The sequence below is a fragment of the Mesoplodon bidens genome (assembly GCF_964165515.1).
Source record: "Mesoplodon bidens genome assembly, chromosome: 6".
In the NCBI taxonomy this organism is placed as follows: domain Eukaryota; kingdom Metazoa; phylum Chordata; class Mammalia; order Artiodactyla; family Ziphiidae; genus Mesoplodon; species Mesoplodon bidens.
In genome coordinates, this window is record NC_138162.1 from 7,966,689 (window position 1) to 7,985,430 (window position 18,742).

Consider the following 18,742-nt stretch of genomic DNA (forward strand, 5'->3'; position numbering starts at 1 on the left):
GCCTTGAAGAGGATATAATCTCCAGCCATTCAGGGCCTGGGGGTATCTCTTGGCCAATCAGGGATTTGGGCTTCTATGTGGTTAATCGGGTGTCAAGGGTATTTCTTGTCCAGTCAGGGTCTGAGCATAGTCAATCAGGGTATTTCTGAGTAATCCGAGGCTAATGTCGTGTCCTTTCCCATGAGGCCTTGGTTCAGAGTCCCAGGATGGACTCTAAATCACTTCCTATTGGTTGGGACAGTGGGGTCCTGTCCCAAGGAGCTGGGAACTCGTGTCGCCCCCTCACTCCCCAGAACCAGAAAGAGGTTGTGTGGCGGTGGAAGCTGTCTGGAGCCCAGGCAGGGACATCTGTGGGGTTCGGGGGGTTCCAGGCGTGGGAGGCTGGTGTCCGGGTCTTGGCTCTGCCCTGAGTGGCCTTGGACAGACCCCTCGCCCCCTGTCTGGACATCCTTCTGCCTATGTCAGGTTCTAGAGTCTGAGAACCCTCCCACGTCCCCCAGCAACCACCTTGGGTCTGTCCTCCGTCAAGATTGGACCCCTCCAGCCACCACCCCTTGCCGGGGGGTTCCGCTCTCTGAGGGTCTGGGGTTCCCTTCCCCACCTCCTCCTGGAAACTTGAGGATATTTTTGTGCAAACTCTCCCAGGCTTTGGGGGACTCTGAAGAGAAGGGACAAGCCTTCAGCTGTTCTCTTAGCCCTTCCGCCCAGCTGCCATTAGTGTGGCTCTTAAAGAGCCAGGCCCCCTTTTCTGCCATCCAGCAGTGAGGTTTTCCACCTGTTGGAGGAGCCCTTGGGGCTGAGAGAGGGGGGATCCCAGCCCAGCTGAGGTTTCCTGCAGCCCCTTTGTCTGCAGCTGCTGGAGTAGTCCCAGGGTCTCCCCGGCTGGGCCTGGGAAGGCCCTAGGGGGCTGGGAGCTGTTGCCTGAGTTCTATCCCCTCCCTCTCCATCAGGCACTTTATTGCTGCACTTCAGTGGGGTGGGTTTAATCCCTGCTCTTCTGGAGTCTTGAAGAGAAGACTGGAGGAGGCTGTGGAATGGGTCGAGTCAGGTGGAGGAGACGGAGGCCCGCAGTGAGCCATCGCACACTGGGGCAAGGGGTGGGGGCCAGCGACTACCCTAGACTTGGTTTTGTAATGATTTGTACAGGAATAAACACACCTAAGCTCCAGCTGCGTTTCCTGTGTTCTGGTTTCGAGCTCTGCTTTCTTCGGGCCCCGTCGGGACAGTGCCCACACTGTCCAGGCTGGGAGCCCACACACAAGCAGGATGTCCAGCTTTGTCAGCTGGCCAGTGAGTCATGCATTTTACAGCTTGGGTGGAGACCTGGCAGCCCTGGGGGCTGGAGGTACGTGGGCTTCCGGAGCCAAGCCTACCTGGCTCTTCCAGTCTGGCCTCCCCTTGCCTGTGTGACCTTGAGCAAGTCACTGCCCCTCTCAGAGCCCCAGTTCCCTCTTGGCTGAAACCAGACACTGCTCTCAAGGAACTCAAGATAGAGGGAGGGGAGGGGCCCCACGACAGGTTCAGGGCAGTAAAGGCCACACAGAGCAACACAGGGCGCTGCGACCATAGCTTTGGAGGAGGTGACGTTCTTCCCGAGGAAGATTCCTGCAGAGGTTTTGGGGAAGAGCTTCCGGCAGGAAGAGAAGGGGGGCGGGAGAGGACATTTCTGTCACAGAAGCATCTGCGGGGGACGGGATGGAGGAGGCCAGAGCAGAGGGTTGAAGGGGAGAGGCAGGTGATGGGGTCAGAGGTTGGCTGCAGGGGGGTGTTGCTGAGGGCAGGGAGCCGAAGTACCCTGCAGGCCCCGGCAGGAGGGAGCCAGGAGAGGCTGCAGCCCTGGGCCAGACGGCGTGTGAACGGTGGATCCCTCACTGCTGCCCCTGTCCTCTCAGCTAAAGGGCTTGTTCACTCTAGGTTGGCAAGAGCGAGGGGGTCTGTGACTCGGGGAGATTACAACCTGTTTAGGAAGATAAGATGCCCTTGGGAGCGGAGGCCTAACAAAGGGTGGCTGTGAGACAAGGGCAGGTGGCCTGCTGGAGATGGAAAAGAGCTCTCCTGGGCACTGGGCCAGCGGGATGGGGGCCACGGAGCTGGCCAGCGGGAATGGCCCCTGCATTTGTCTCAGTTCATGTATACATTGGCTCAATAGGTGGCCACGTGCCATGCGCTGTGTTAGGTGCAATTGATGAGGGAGCGGATGTCAGGTGGGAAGAAGGGCCTGGATGGAAGCCTAGTGGGAGGACCCACGGCCTCGCTCAGTAGGCAGCGGGGCCACAGAGGAGGGAACAGTGGAAGATGAGACCACCTGGGGCCAGATGGCAGAAGGCCGTGAGTGCCAGTCCGAGGTGGGGCAAAGCCTCGACCTTTCCTGCTAGGAGAGGCCGTCCTTGCTCCAACAGCAGCAGGACAGGCAGGAGGCTGGGAGGTGGCAGGGTCTAGGCCTGGGGCAACCAGACAGTATCCGAGGGACGAGACTCCTGGCAAAGTCATTACGTGGGGAACCTAGGGCCCTACATGGGAAGGGGATATGGGGATACGACACGCTTCCAGCCCCACGCAAAGGCTTCTGGGAATCTGGGTCCAGGCAGAGGTTTCTAGGGGGAATTTCTCCTAGAATGCTGTGGCTCTCCTGTCTCCCCACTGGTGGGCATGAAGCGAGGTCAGCAGGAGGGAGTCAGGAGGGGTCGGTTGCTGGGGGTGGACCCTAGGAAAGCTCGGTTCAGCATCAGCAGGTAGGACTTTGATGGAGGGTGATGAGGGCGGGAGGTCCCGGGTCTAGTCCTCAACCCCACACGCTCTCACTTCCTCCGATGGGACCCAGCCGAGACCGCTCCAGTCATGGCCAAAGTTAACTTCCTGAAGACACCTCATCACGGCCCGCTTTGCTCTGAAAACTTCACTGGCTTCCCACTGTGGTCAGGACCAAATCCACCTCCTAGTTTGGGGTTCAGGGCCCTCCCGTGAACTCTTTTACCCAGTGACCCCTGTGAGGCCCCTACCCCCCACTCCTCCTTGGGGGAGGGGGCACCTCCCACCAGCTGCAAACCCCACATGTGCTGCCTGAAGCAGCCACTCCAGCTGTTTCCTGCGGATGCTCTGCGGTCCAGCCAGGCCCGCCCAGGGCAGCCCCACACCTGAGCCCCATGTGCTGGACGCATGGATCCAGCTGTGCACCTCAGAGAGTGGCCACCCCAGATATATCCCCCGATGCTGACTCATTGGAATTCTTTATTAGCTAGACTATTTTAAAATGGTTTTTAAAACTTGGTTTCATTTTGTATGGTTATGTTTTAGGTATTTTTTTTATGTTTTAAAATAACTTGAACGATACAAACACTGTAAGATGGAAAGCGAGGGTATCACCCAGTCCTATTCCCTGTTGACAGTCTAGGGTTTAATCTTCCAGATTTTTCTTCCCTGTACTTTTTTTTCTTTCCCTCTCTCCCTTCCTTCCTTTTCTCCTTCCCTACTTCTCTCCTGCCTTCCTCCCTCCCTCCCTTCCCCTCTCCTTTTTTTTCTTTCTTAAGATTGTAGCCGGGAAAAAAATCCTGAAACTTTAATATCCCAGCCTTGGTGGAAAATCCACAGGTCATGCGCAAATGAAATAATTAAAACAGCTACTTAAAATATTTTTTGTTCAGTTTGTAAGATTTTTAAGGTTTTTTTATTGTGGAAAAAAACACATAAGATTTACCACTTACCCATTTTTAAGTGTACAGTTTAGTAGTATTAAGTTTTTCTACACTGTTGTGAAACAGATCCCCAGAAATTTTTTATCTTGCCACTCTGAAATTCTCCCTTTCCCCTCAGCACCTGGTAACTATCATTCTACTTTCTGTTTCTATGAATTTGACTGCTTTAGATACTTTGTATAAGGAGAATCATACAATATTTGTCTTTTTGTGACTGGCTTATTTCCCTTAGCATCATGTCCTCAAGGTACATCTATAGATGCTTGTTGTATTTTTAAAAAAAAAGCATGGAGAAGCCTTTAAGTAAGAAGTGAAAGTCCTACCCCCACCCAGGCGATCCCGTGCACACAGCTGCTCTCTCAGTTCTGCTGTAGTTCATCAACTTTAAGATACCATTGGGGCTTCCCTGGTGGCGCAGTGGTTGAGAGTCCGCCTGCCGATGCAGGGGACGCGGGTTCGTGCCCCGGTCTGGGAAGATCCCACATGCTGCAGAGCGGCTGGGCCCGTGAGCCATGGCCGCTGAGCCTGCGTGTCCGGAGCCTGTGCTCCGCAACGGGAGAGGCCACAACAGTGAGAGGTCTGCTGTACCACAAAAAAAAAAAAAAAAAAAAAAGATATAGTTGATTTGATTATAAGACAAAACGATTTCAGAGATTTTTGTTTTGTTTTATAAATTTATTTATTTGTTTGTTTTTATTTTTGGCCGTGTTGGGTCTTCATTGTGGTGTGCGGGCTTCTCATTGTCGTGGCTTCTCTTGTTGCTGAGCACGGGCTCTAGGCGCACGGGCTTCAGTAGTTGTGGAACACGGGCTCAGTAGTTGTGGCCGTGGGCTTAGTTGCTCTGCGGCATGTGGGATCTTCCCGGACCAGGGCTCGAACCCTTGTCCCCTGCATTGGCAGGCGGATTCTTAACCACTGCACCACCAGGGAAGCCTGATTTCAGAGATGTTAAAATGCAAAAAAAAAAAAAATTTTAGGGATAGATTTTACACACACACGCACATACACATCCGCATGTTTAGAATTGTTTTCATGAAGGTGGGATAAGATCAGTGCTCTTGGGCCTTTTGCCTCTTTCTCTTGCCCCACCAGCTACACAGACCTCCAGCTTCCTTTCTCCAGCTGACTCTAGGGCAGTTGCCATCTCCCCAGCCTGACTGTCTGTGCCACTGTCCCTCCCATCAGTCAGTCTCCACTGGCACTAGAGAACATCCTGTACATGTTTTTGCGCCCACTTGTGTGATTCCTAAGAATAGAAAGACACATTTGAAAGTTTGATTGACATCATCAATTTGCTTTCCCCATCATCAATTTGCCAGTTCACACAACCACCTACAGCTTTCGAGAGGGCCTTTCGAACAATTTCTAAGGCAGACCCTCTGACCCACTACTCACCCCTCCCACAAATGGTGAAACTAAAATCCCAATGAATAAGAACCTTGTCTGATGTCACAGGTGGCCATGCAGGGATTAGGCCCAGGCCTCCTGGTGTCCAGACTGCTGTTGTTGCTAAGAAACCACCCATCTAAGGTGGTCTCACCCTTCTGATAGTCTCATCCTCTTGCTTAAACACCTTCCATGGCTCTTTTGTGCCTGCAAGACAAATTCCAAATTCAACCCACTCCATCTGGGGCTGCTGCCTTCAAGGTCATGATGTGGTCTAGTGGTCAAGTGCCTGAGTTCTGAAGCTGCAAGGTCCTAGGCTCTCATCTCTGTTCTGCTACATCATTGGGCACCTATTGCTGTGTCCCGGTCTCATTCAAAATGCTGGGTAAACACATCACCCTCTACCTGGGAACCCCAGGCAAGCTCTTTTACACCTGTGACCCTCTCTTTCCTTCTCTGTGTTTAAGGATTGACAGACATGGTCTGAGGCCAGTGCTCTGGCCGGCACCTGGTGCCCACTGAGTCTCATTAATGGGAGCTGTTCTTTTTTTATCAGGATTGTCAGTCCCCCATCTGGGTGCCCTCAGCATTCTGAATGACCCACATCCTCACACAGCCTCATTGGGAGCTGCCTGGCAGCTGCATGGGATCAGGGCTGGGTTTTTTTTATAATCTACACAGCCACCGCCTCGGAGATGGGTATGTGGGTGGTCTTTGGAGTCCTGGGAAGTTACTGTCCCAGAGGAGCTCTTGGGTCCCTTCCAACAGAGGAGGAGGAGTTCCAGGTGGGTCTTGGCCCAGGGGCCTCTGGGCAGGGTCCGAGGAGGGGCTGGGGGACTTTGTCCAGCCAGCAAAGCCCCCAGAATCCATGCCTCGGTGCCCTCCATCCCTGGTTCTGGCCTCTCTCTGCCACCGATTTGCTGTGGGATTTTGTGCAAAGAGCCTCTCCTCTCTGGGCATGTTTCCCCAGCTGTCATACAGGAAGCCTGGTCCCGTCCCCCTGGAGCAATGCGGGCACAGTGGGGGTAACGAAGGAATGAAAAACCCTGGGGAAGCTGTAAAGTACCCTATGCGTGTGCAGGCACAGCCACCTGCAGGTGCACGGCGAGGGCGCCTGCCTGGCTTCCCATCAGGGCTCCGCTCTGGTCCAGTGCCCGCTCCCTTCCTGGTCCGCTCTCCCTCCCTCTGTCCCTCCCTCCCTGCCATCAAGGAGCGCTGGCTCCCAGCATGCCATGCGCTGCTGACAGCCTTATAAATAGTCGCCTTTGCGGGCGGGCGGCCGGCGAGGACGGGCAGGGCACGCACTGTCCCCGGTGCCCACCCGCACCCCTCCCTCAGGTCAGTGTGTGCCCGTGTGTGTGCCTGTGCACGTGTGGGAGGTGCCCCTGCGGGGAGTGGGGAAGCCGCACGCACCTGGGGGGTGCGTGTTTGTGTGTGTCAGGGTATCCTCGGGGTTTGTGTGGCTGTGTGTTTGTATCCATGGTTGTGATCTGTGTGCATCCGCTTGCCTATATTCCCCAGGCTCTGCTCTGGGTATTTGTGCCACACTGTGTGTGCCATTGTGGATGTGTGTGTGTGTGTGTGTGTGTGTTGCTCTCCCTCCCAGCCTCCGCGACAGTCACCCCTTTGTCCTGCCGGCACTCTTGGGGCTCCAGGTCCCTGCCCTTGGCACGTCCCAGCTGGGGATTGGGGAGGGGGAACTTGGCTGGACTGCCTGCCCCAAGGACCTGGGCAGGGGCAGCCTAGGTGATAGGAGGAGCTATCCCCTCACGTCATTTTGAGTGCTGGGGGGACGGGAACCCCCCTGGATGTTTGGCCCCCTGCCCCAGCCTCCTGAAAAGCAGGGGCCCTGTGGGAGCCCTGGGACAGCCCATGGGGCCTTTCCTGAGTGCTGCTCAGTTACCTACCTCCAGCAGCAGCAGGACTGGGCCTGGGGATACAAGCCCAGAGAGGGTACAAGCCCAGAGAGGGTACACCAGCTGCCCAAGGTCACACAGCTGAGTGATAGAGTTGGGATTTGAACCCTAGCCAGTTGCCAACCACTGGAAATGCTGCTCTTGGTCAGAAGCTGGGAGACCTGGGTCTTGCCCTGGCCTCACCTTGTGATTGAGATGAAGTCTCTGTCCCATTGGGCCTCAGCTCCCCAGGCCCCTCAGCAGACCACCCAGTCATATTAGGAGTTTCTGTGGCCCTGAATTGGGGACCTTATAAGGCCTGAGTGCGGAGCCCGTAACCCAACTCTGTCCTGGACCCCTGGCTTCTGTGAGGACTCTTCACAACCCAAGTTATTTTGGACCAAGAAGTGGCAGGTGCCAGCAAGACAGGGGGCTTAGGTTACCAGGAGGGGGCAGGGCAGGGTGGGGTCGGGAACACTCCTCAGGGTGTCGCTGCAGGCTGTCCCTGGCCTGGGAGCCCTCTCCCTCCCCCACCAGCCACAGAGGGGCACTGGCAGCCCTTACTCTTCCTAAGCACACTCAGCAGGAAAGAGGTTATAACTCATACCCCATGAGCAGCGGGACGGTCAGCATAGCTGCTAAAGGACCTAGTGGGTGCCAGGCCCAGGGCAGCAGAAAACGTAGCCCCAAGTGTGACCCCAGCCAGGCCCTGGAGCAAGTCTCTCCTCCTCTCCAAGCCTCACTTCCCTCACAAGGTGACTGTGAGGATGGAGTGAGGCTCCCGGCGCTATGCTCAGCCGGGGCCCAGTGTGGTGGACACAGGCCTGCAGTATACAACAGAGAGGCCCAGTACAGTGTGGTGTGTGTGATGCTGGGCGATGGTCACCTGCCAGTGTGGGAGTGGAGAGCAGAGTCCAGGAAGGCTTCCTGAAGGAGGTGACACCTGAACTGAGTCCTAAACAGTAGCACCTTAGGGAAGGGCATCCAGGTGTTGGGTGCAACATTAGCCGGACCCTGGAGTGGGACACGGTCGTGGTGGGTGAGGGAGATCGAAGCAGTTCAAGAAGTGGCTGATAAGGCTGCAGAAGGTGCTGGGGGCCAGCTCGCTGGGCCCGGTGAGCTACGTTAAGGTTTATTTTGGGGACTGAAGGGGCCATACATGGAAGGGTTTTAAGCAGGTAAAGACGTGGTTTGATGCTTGTCAGAGAAAACCCTGCAGATTGCCTGGTGGGGTATGGAGGTAAGGAGGCCCACGGGAGGCTGGAGCAGTGGCCAGGTCCCCTGCTTGGAACACGGCAGTGGCGGTGAGGACACAGACTGGACGGAAGTTCCGAGCGGAGGGCTGGGACTTGCGTGTGTGGGGTGGACGTGAGCGGGTAGAAGGGCCTTCACTCTGACGGCAGCCTCTGGCTGGGTGATAGGGCACAATGCTGGGGACATGGGAGGGACTGTTTAGAGGCTCGGGGTCTGCGGGGTCTCTGGGCCTGTCCAGGGGCTGTAGATGTTTGGGGCTGGGAGAGGAGGCCTGGGCTGGCTGAGCAAGGATGGGGGTCCTGGGAACCTGACGCCAAAAGTGAGAGGGTGGAGTAGGGGCCCCGGGTGGGGATGTCCCCAGCAGGAGGAATGCTGGCCAAGGGTTGAGGGTCAAAGGCCAAGGCAAGAGTGTCTCTGATGTTTGCTGGTGGCCTTGGGGAGGGCTGGTGGGTGGGGGGTAAAGAAGTGGGGGCCAAAGATGTGTTGCAGTAACTCTGAAGACACTGATGGGAAGGGAGGGTGGAGGGAGACCCCTGGGGCTGTGGATGCAGAGCGGGGGGTCCCAGGAGGCATTGGGCTTGATTTACACACTGAGGGAAGGTGTGGGCAGGGGCCACGTCAGGGGTGGAAGTTGGGCCTGTGCAAGGGTGAGAGCCTGGGGACCCCCTCAGTTGAGGACCGTACAGGCTGTGGTCACGTGAGCAGCCCCGCAAATTTCTCTCCCACCCTGGGCCTCTGGGTCCCTTTGAGCATCCTGGTCCAAACCTCATCCCAGATGAGGACATGTGCAGCTCCCCTCCCACCTGCCTGCCTCCGGGCCTTCCTCCCGGCCCTGGGGAGTGTTGTCAAGTTGTCGGGCAGATGCAGGACCCAGGGCCTGTTTTCCCGGAATTGCAAGGGGAGCAGCTCAGCGGCTGCTGGTGTGGCTGTTCATGCCCCTCGGTGCTGCCCCCGCTGTCTGGCTCCAGAGGGAGGAGGCAGGGACAGGACAGCAGAGGCACCCAGAGGGAAGGGGACTTTGTGAAGTCCTCCCAGCCTCCTGGGCCTTCCCTGCCCCCAACAGCCCCTCCACCCTCAGAGGGCGGTCAGGGCCTAGCACAGCATGTGGCTGGGCAGGAGCAGAGGCAGGAGAATCCCCCTCACCCCCCCCACCTGTGCCCTTGTCTTGCAGAGCGCTGACTCGGCTCCCCAGACCTCAGCAGGATGGAAGGTACGGAAGCTCCTCTCTTTTCCTGCTCACAGCCTGGGCCTCAGTGTGCCCATCTGTTTAGGGGGTGTGCTTTCGGGAGACATTCGGGGAGGGTTTGGACGTGGCTCTGGGGCTGCTAGAAGGGGCCTATCTGGGGGCCTCCAGCATCCTCCTCAGGCCTCTCATGGGATATACCAGCTCCAGGATTACTTTTAGAAGGGAAGAGGCCTCCTTGAGGCTCCTAAGGGCCGCACAGCTCACCTCCTACACTGGTATTTATAGAGCTGAATCTCTGGCTCTTTCTGGAGAGGGGGCGGCACTGGTGAGGGAAGGCCCGCCCTGTGGAGAGGCCCCAAGGGTGCAAATGCCAAGGCAAACAATGGCACATTCCTGCCCCTCTCCCGGACCAGCGGGGGTGGGTCTTGAGGATGTCTTGGGCCCCCCTGGCTCCTACAGGCTGGGACCTGGAGGGAGACGTGGGCCAAGAGCCCGGCTGGCCCGCCTCCTGGCAGCACCACCCATCCCTCTCTGGCGCTGGGCCTCGGCCTGGGCGGCTCTTAAAGGAACCCAGCTGTCCTGGCTGCTGCTGCGGCCTGAGGCCGGCGGTCATCCTTCCACCCCTGGGCCTCTGAACATCCACTGCTACTGGGCTGTGGCCTCCCCCCACGCCCAGGCTTGTGCCCATCACACGGCAGCAGACGATGGGAACCCAGAGAAGTCGTTCTTCGGCAGCTCCTCTAGACCTCCAGCCCCGTGGCTGGGAGGACCCCGGGGAACTGCCGAGCTCACCTCCCCGCTGGGGCAGGGACTTCTTTCCTAAGTGCACACAGCGAGCTCCTACTTCCCTGAGAAGCGGGGAAGGCCTGGCAGCCTGGGAAGAGGCCCCGGCCCCAGCCCTAGTTTTGGCATCCCTGGAGCGGGCCCCTGCCTCTAGGCCTAGGTTCCCCCCTCTCTGGTGGGGCTATGGTCTTGCTGAGTTCTGAGATAGAGGTTGAAACGTAAGCTCCCTCCCTCTCCGGGCAAGGGTTCCACGCGCCCACCAGAGCCCTCTTCCCCGGCAACCGTCTCCAGGGCAACGTATGTTGTGGTTGCCAACTCCACACTGGTACCGCCCAGGGAAGGCAGGCGGCAGGCTGGCCCAGGGCCTGGGAGGGGAAGGGCAGGGGACACGGCGGAGCAGGACCATGAGGGCCTGCCGCTCGGCACCAGACTCCCGCAGCATGGAAGACGCTAACGCCCGAGGTGACCAGGCGTCTCGGTCCAGCTGCCCACAGGGAGGGGCCGCGAGGGTTGGCGTCCGAGCCCCTGAGGGTCACCCTCACAGCGCGTGCTGAGCCCATAGCCTTCAGGCCTCTGCCTCTCTGCCTGGAGCACCCTCTTCTCCCTGACCTGTCCCAGTCTCTGAGCTTTCCTCGCCCCATTATCCCTCACTCTGGGCTGACCCATGGGCCTCTCTGACGGGACCATGAGCTGTGTGTGTGCAACTGCCTGGGGCCCAGCACAGGCCTGGGATCCCAGAGGTACCTCTGGTTCCTTGTCTAGTGACTCACTGAGCTCTGTTCCCCTTTTCTCCCCCACAGAGAAGCTGAAGAAAACCAAGATCATCTTTGTGGTGGGTGAGTCCGAGGCAGGCGGGTGAAGCAGCAGGCAGGGAGGGGCTGTGCAGGCCCTGGTGGGAGCCTGGGCCTGGGGCTGCACCCTAGGCTCTGCCCCCACTTCACTGGGTGACCCGGGCAGACCCTGTCCCATTTCTCGGGGCTTCTGAATGGGCGGGCGCTTGCAGGCGGGCCTGGCTCGGGGAAGGGCACCCAGTGTGAGAAGATTGTCCAGAAGTACGGCTACACCCACCTCTCCACCGGGGACCTCCTGCGGGCTGAGGTCAGCTCAGGCTCGGCCAGGGGAAAGATGCTGTCGGAAATCATGGAGAAGGGGCAGTTGGTGCCACTGGTGAGTGGGCCCCGGCAGGGTGAGGGGTGGGGGGTGATGGAGGCCCCGAGTGGACACCAGCCAGCAAAGCCCATGACACACCAGCAAGGCGGACCATGACCTTCCCTGTTTCTGAACCCTCCTGAGGGTCCCCACTGCCCTTGGCAGAAAGGTCCTTCCGGAAGCTCCCAAGAGCCTCCAGGACCTGCCCTGCCAACCCCTCCAGACTCCCACCACCCTGGCCTTTCTGTCCCCTCACGCTGATCACACTCTTTCCTGCCTGGAATGTTCTTTCCTCCTCATCTTTCATACCTTGCTGACTCCTCAGACTCAGGCTAAGACCCCCCCCCCCGCCAACTTTATACTCCAGTAGCCTCCCTTCTTTGCCCATATAACCCATGTCATGCTTGGAAACTATAAATCAACTGTGTAAATGTCTGTCCCCACAGCAGACTGTGAGTTTGCGGAGGGCAGGGAAGGTCTGCTTTGTTCACAGCTGTGTCCTCAGGGCCCAGACAGAAGGCTGGGAGGAGGGGTTCAGTCATATTATTGAGTGAATGAAGAAATAAATGAAGGAATGAACGAATGAATGGATGATTCAATCAATCCATCAAGTCGTCACAGTTCACAGAAGGCTTCCTGGAGAGGGAGGCTTGTTTGGGAAATCTGTGTTAGGCCAGAGGGCATTTCCAGCTGTGGGGCAACATGCAGAGGCCTGAGGAGGGGGTGGAAAATAGGGGGTCATGACTCCGCCTTCTTTTGCCATGCCTCCAGGAAACAGTGTTGGACATGCTCCGAGATGCCATGGTGGCCAAGGCAGATACTTCCAAAGGCTTCCTGATCGACGGCTACCCCCGGGAGGTGAAGCAGGGGGAAGAGTTTGAGCGGAGGGTAAGTGCAGCCTCATGGAGCTGTGACATGGGGTGAGCCGGCAAAGGCTGCTGTGATGGGCAGCCCTGAGCAGAGGGAGAGATAGACTGACTGTGGGCGGGTGGGAGGGTGGGCAAGGAGGGAGACCAGGGAGACTTTCTGGAAGTCTTTCTAGAAGTCTAGAAGAAAATGAATGGAAGGAGAGAGGGCACCAGGCTGGGGAATTCACAGACCTGGCTTCAGGTTCCAGCTCAGCTGCTTGAGGCCTTGGGCCAGCCAGTCTGCCTCTCTGAACCTCGGTGTCCCCAACTGCAAAATGGGGACAGACAGTTCGCAGCTGCCTTGAGGGGCTGCGTGGGGATTAGAGAGAATGCATCCTTCAAAAGTGGGGCTTGGCACCCCATAACCACATGATCAGAGGGGCAGGGAACAGCATGAATAGGGCTGGAAGGGTCACGCTGGTGTGGGGAGAACAGAATCTGTGGGGCAGGGCAACCGGCAGTGATGTGGGTGGGGACGTTCAGGCCGGGCTGAGGCCTCGAGTGCCACAGAGGGGCGTCTAGTCTCCTTCCAGGTGCCATGGGGAGCCTGGCTGGAAAGAGTGAGCCTTGAGGATGAGGGCTCTGGGCTGCCTGGCACGGGTGTCCCCCAGGAAGACTTTCCACAGTGGGGGAGCACCTCACTCAAACACACACATGTGCAGGCATATGTGCCCACAGGCATACAAGCACACGTACATGTGCACACAGGTACAGACACTTACACATGCACAAGGCCAGAGGCATATGCACACATGTACACAGGCATGTAATGTACACACACGCAGACTCATGCAACATGTGTGCACGGATGCAGTACATCCAGATACAGGGATGCACAGAGATGCACACATATGTGCACACACAGATGCACACACATACACCAGTACCTCTGATGTCACAGGTCATATGGGGGAAACAGATGAAACTGCAAGTGCCTAGGAGGAAGGAGAGGTCTGCTGACCTCTAAGGGTGGGTTCGGGCTCAGGGAGGGCTTCTCGGCAGCAGGAATGCCTGCGGGGAGGACCGGGCATCTTAGGGGGCTGGGGCAGGACCTCCATCCCCATTGCCTGTCTCTGTGAGGCTGGGCCATCTTTGGGCTTCCATAGCTTTGAGCCTCATCCAGAGGGAGGATATTATATTCCTTGACCTCGAAATGGCTGCGAGACCTCAAGAGAGTGTCTGTCCTGGTCTGGGCCTCAGTTTCCCTATCTGTGCAATGGGGATTGGCTGGGTTTCCTTCAGACTAGGAGGCCATGGACCCTGAGGTCAGATGCCAGGCAGCCCTGAGGCATGTCCTGATGTACCAGATGCATGATGTCGCCTCAGGCCCTCAGGGTCACATCTAGAAAATGTGGTTAATGAAAGTTAACCCATCCCTGCTGGGGCTGTTGTAAGTGCTACTGTGCGGGCTGGGCACCTGGTCTTCTTGGCTCTGGACACCAGGGGGCGCCTGAGCCTCACCGAAGGAGGACTGGTCGGCCTTCTGGCCCTTGCAGATCTTCCCCGCGGATGAAATGCTTATTGCAATGACAGTGACATTGCTCAGAACCCCCAGAGCTCAGCAGGCCCCCTTCACTCAGCCCTCCTTATTCCTTTGTCAAGTTCATATCCAGCCTTGCAGGTATAAGACGCACCTACCTGCCCTCGGGGGCTCCAGGCCTGGCTGGGAGAGGGACCTTAAGTAAATAACCAGAGGCCCTCCTGAGACAAGCTCGCGGTAGAAGTAAAGGGGGACTGGAAGAGCATGTCCCAGAGAGCTGGGATGGTGGGGGGGGTGGGCATCTGCAAAGACTGTCCTAGAGGAATGAGATTTTAGCTCAAATCTGAAGGCAAGCACTTGGTATTGAGGGAAAGGGTTCCTGGCCAAGGTTCCCGGCATGAGCAAAGGCCTGGCAAGGGAGGAGGTGGGTGAGAGCCCAGACCACAGACAGTCTGTGTGGCTGAAGCCAGGAGAGCAAAGGACTGAGAAGCACGAGATGAGGAGGGTGGGAAGGGTAGGTCAGGTAAGGAGTTAGGACTTTCTCCTGAGGGCACTGGGGAGCCATGGAAGAGGTTTGAGCAGGGGAGGGGCAGGGCAGATTGGTTTAAGGAAGGTCCCTCAGGCTGCCTTGCGGGAAGGGCTTGAAGGTCTGAGTGGGTCTCAGTGGGGCCTCAGAAGTGGGAAGATGGGGAGGAGATGGCCCCAGGGGGCAGGAATGAGGCCCCTGTAAATAGTGCCCTGCCTGCAGATCGGACATCCCACGCTGCTGCTGTACGTGGACGCAGGCCCTGAGACCATGACCAAGCGGCTCCTGAAGCGTGGAGAGACCAGCGGACGTGTGGACGACAATGAAGAGACCATCAGGAAGCGCCTGGAGACCTACTACAAGGCCACAGAGCCCGTGATCGCCTTCTATGAGAAACGTGGCATCATCCGCAAGGTGCGGGCCCGAGGGGGCCCTAGGCCACCTGGGTCTTTGCCTGGCTTGGCCTCAAATTGCTGTGACCTTGGGCCAGCCCTCCTGTCTGGGCTTTGGTTTCCCCACTGGTTGGATGAGGGGCTGCTGCCCACTGTGGCTGGGCTCGGGGAGCCTGGCCTGGCTTCCGGGAGAGGTCAGCCCCCTGCCTCGGTGGGGCGCACCCAGCCTTCCCCGGCATCTTGCCCTCATGGCCCATCTCCCCACAGGTCAATGCCGAAGGCTCCGTGGACAGTGTCTTCTCCCAGGTCTGCACCCACCTGGACGCCCTCAAGTAGCAAAGCTGGAGCTCCTTCCCCAGCTCAGAGCCCGGCCCCACCCTCGTCCTGACTCAAGGCCTTCCCACCCTGAGCTCAGCGCTTCCACCCTGCCTGGCTGGAGTACAGGCAGAGGAAGCCACTTTATCCTGTTTTCATGGACAGCCGAGCACTAAAGGAATTTCCAAGGACATTCAGTTTTACTCCTTTTTCTTTGATTCCAACAGGGATGATTCACATGGCGTGGCCGCCCCAGCCTTGAGTCCCCAGCCCCTCCCCTTCCCGTTCCTCTTCGGGCCCCTCAGCCCACCTCAGCCGGCACCCCTCTCCTAGCTCCGCTGGAAGACGCAGGGCCCTTCCTCACACATGGCGTGCTGGGCCTGGGCTGTGCCAGGCCTGGGGACACTGGGTGACTGAGGAGTGGTCCTGGCTCTCGGGGACTTGTGGTCAGGCAGAGCCGGGCCCTGGCCTGGGTTCCTCTGCATCCTTGTCGTGTGGCCTTGGTCCTGAGCCCCTTAGCTCTCTGAGCGTGTTTTCTGTCCCGAACCCCTGCTGGGGACTGGGCTGGAGCAGGCAGTGTGGTCATGGGCTGTGGGAGGGCTTCCTGGGCAGTGGGGGCAGCACACATCAGCCGGCCGAGTGGGCAGCGAATTGGCCTCCTTGGTGCAAGAAGCTCTGAGGGTCCGGAAAGGGCATCAGGATTGAATGGGGGGGTCATGGTCAGGGGTGCCTCCCTGATGAGGTGAGACCCGAAGGATATCCCACCATGTGGTCCTGGACAGGTCACAACCTGCCCTTCCTGAGCCCATTTCCAAATCTGAATTAGGATCAGTGCCCCCTCCCCCCAAACCTCCCCCAAGGTTAGGATGAGAAAACACTGAGCAAGGGGTGTGGGTGGTCAGTTACCTTGGCCTGTGGGACCGGAGACCAGAGCAGCCTCAGGGAGGTGCAGGGCTGGGGTGCTTTGGGGCCACCCCAGAATCCCCTCTTCTGTTCTCTTTGACTCTTTGACCTCATCACAGAGAAAGTCTCCATTGGTGCTCACATGTCCCTAACACCTGTCCCAAGCCCAGCTGGCTCCCTTTAAAACCAAGAGAGCCTTCAGCAGGGCATCCCCAGCTGGAACGAAATCCTGGGCGGGGCTGATGGTGCCCCTGTGTGTCCCCTTCTACCTACACAAGTGCGGCTGGTTTTCCATTGACAGTAGTTATTTAAACTTTCCTTTAAAATAAACGTATTTAAGTTTTAAAAGATGAGTCTATTGAAAGAAGAACACGAAATCAATAAATGATAGCACAGGGGAGGTAGGTTCTAGAAGGCAGGCATCATGTGGCCCTGGGTGGGGTGCGGGCCGAAGGCCTCTGCAGCTGGCCTTTCTGTGCCCCGTGCCACCTGGGGCGCGCCGGGAAGCCCCAACTCATTCTGTGACCGCCCACCTCGGGGTCTCCAAGTCGCCTCTGTCAAACTGGGCTAAAACATACACACACACACGCATGCACACGCATACTCGTGCACACACACATCCTCTGTCGAGGTTGTCATGATTAGCGCAAGGATGAGTGGAAAAACACGCCCCCAAGATGATAAAAAGCTAAGAGAAATCTACCTGACAAAATTGTCTTCAATATCTTCATTTTTTTAAATTACAGCTTCATTAATTCAGGTGTGTCTTCAGTTTATAAAAACCTAAGTTGACCCAAACTATTCACCATGGAATCACTTTATTCACTAAAGAAAAAAAAACCCTTGAAAAAAACACAAAATGTTTAACAGCTCCAGTAACTACCACCATCCCATCCTTGCCACCGCGAGCCTCCCTTTGAGGGTTTCCTTAGTTCACGTTTCCAGAGCAACGGCTATGCTGGCAAAAGATGGTGTCGCGAGCCCCCAGCCTGCTGTGCTGTGACTCCCAGAAGGAGGGCAGCCGTATTCACAAAATTCCAGACCAGCTCTGGGCAGCTCAGTGCACAGAGCTCAGAGGAGCCCCTAGTAGCGGGAGTTTCCTTGAACTGGAACTCTGGAGTGGGGCCTTGAGGGTACGGAGGAGTTTGCTTCACCATGAGACAGAGGGCGTGGAAGGGCGGAGGGAACAGCTCTGCGGAGCCTCAAAGGTGGAGAGGACCAGTTGTGGGGAGGGCTGAGGCCGTAGAGGGACAGGAGTGCAGGCTAGAGGCAGGGCAGTAGCAAGAGCCAAGCCTGGTGACTGGTGGGCAGCCAGGCTCTCAGGGCCTTGAATGCTGACTCAAGTATCGTCTTTCCCATAAGAGCAACGGGAAGCTCAGAAAGAGCTTTGTTTGTTAATGAAATATTTCAAACAAAGTGAAAATTGGAGGAAATAATATAATGAACACCCATATACCCATCACCAAGATTTAGTAATTGGTAACATTTTTCCATACTTCATTGTTTTACTTTTGCCAAGCTATTTTTTTTTTTTTTTGCGGTACACGGGCCTCTCACTGTTGTGGCCTCTCCCGTTGCGGAGTGCAGGCTCCGGACGCGCAGGCTCAGCGACCATGGCTCACGGGCCCAGCCGCTCCGCGGCATGTGGATCTTCCCGGACCGGGGCACGAACTCGTGTCCCCTGCATCAGCAGGCGGACTCTCAACCACTGCACCACCAGGGAAGCCCTCGCCATTTCACCACTGAAGTCTGACTTCAGCATGACTCTCCAATAAATAAGGACACTTTCCTATATAACCACAACTCAGAGGTCCAAGAACACTAAGTTACAGTAACACTGTGATAGGTAATAATCAGACCACATGCAATTTTCCCCAATTGTCCCCAAAATGTATCTTTGGTCAAACCGGGACGCTATCCAGGACCACACGCTGCATTTGGTTGTGATGTCCATTAAACCTCTTTTAACCTAGAACGCCCTTCCTACTCTTTGACATTGGCCTGTGATGGGATCAGCTGTCCTGCAGAAAATTCTTCCTTCCAAATTTGTCTGTTGCTTCTTCGTGGTGGTGTTTAACTAGCTCCCCCGTCCCCTGAATTTATTGTAAACTGGAAGTTAGTTGTAGTCTTCGTAGATGCGAGTGAAGCCTTTGGGGCAGGAGTACCTAATAGGCGAGGCTCAGGAAGGGTTTTTAAACCGGACAGGATGGTCAGATCTGCAGCGCTTCCAGCTTTAACCTGCACACACATCTCCCTGGGGTCTTATTAAAAAGCTGATTCTGATTCAACAAGTCTGGTTTGGGAGGGAGGCCCCAGCTGCTGGTCCGAGGCCCACACTTGGAGGAGCTCAGAGAGAAGCTGCTCTGTGAAGGCGGGAGCCCAGGGAGGGTGTGGGAGGAGGGGGCATCTCTGGGGTCAGCGTGTGCTCAGCCCCTAGTGGTGGGCTGAGAGGGCATGGCATTGGATCTGAGACAGCAGAAGCTGTCACACTCTTGAGGTCTCTGGGGACACTCCAGGCTTGTCGCAAGATGTTGGAACATTCTAACCATCCAGAGGACTGGTACAGTGCCTCTGTAACTCCAGGGTCTCAGACAGGGTGGGCCTCCAGATAGGGAGGTGTCCTCAGATGCCTCCCGTGTACTGAGCCCCTAAGTCTTGGCCTCGGGGCTCCTGAGGGCCTGGCCGGAGGCACTGAAGTGGGAGAGGAAGGAAGCGGAAGCGGGGAGCAGAGGAGGCCAAGGCTGTCGCCTCCCAGACGCGAGAGGGGCCTCGAGTAAACAGGAAGGCCTGGCGGCTCCACAGTGGGGGGGTTTGGGGGGGTGCAGAGCCCTACTGGACATGCGCAGCAGGCGCGCACAGGGCTTCCTCTCTGG

General features: G+C 57.1%; 1 protein-coding gene across 2 annotated transcripts; it reads left to right on the forward strand.

Annotated features, from left to right (window-relative positions):
• The first annotated feature begins 6,313 nt into the window (after nucleotides 1–6,313).
• On the forward strand, nucleotides 6,314–15,157 carry AK1 (adenylate kinase 1). Of its 2 annotated transcripts, XM_081237371.1 has the most exons (7): nucleotides 6,314–6,416; nucleotides 9,399–9,437; nucleotides 10,997–11,032; nucleotides 11,200–11,363; nucleotides 12,117–12,233; nucleotides 14,482–14,673; nucleotides 14,919–15,157. In XM_081237371.1, exons 2-7 carry the CDS (start codon nucleotides 9,431–9,433, stop codon nucleotides 14,985–14,987), a joined length of 585 nt encoding a protein of 194 aa, XP_081093497.1. In that variant the 5' UTR covers nucleotides 6,314–6,416; nucleotides 9,399–9,430; the 3' UTR covers nucleotides 14,988–15,157. The 2 variants fall into 2 exon arrangements, with proteins under 2 accessions (XP_081093497.1, XP_081093496.1); XM_081237370.1 differs by lacking the exons at nucleotides 6,314–6,416; nucleotides 9,399–9,437 and adding an exon at nucleotides 10,556–10,658.
• The last annotated feature ends 3,585 nt before the right edge of the window (nucleotides 15,158–18,742 follow it).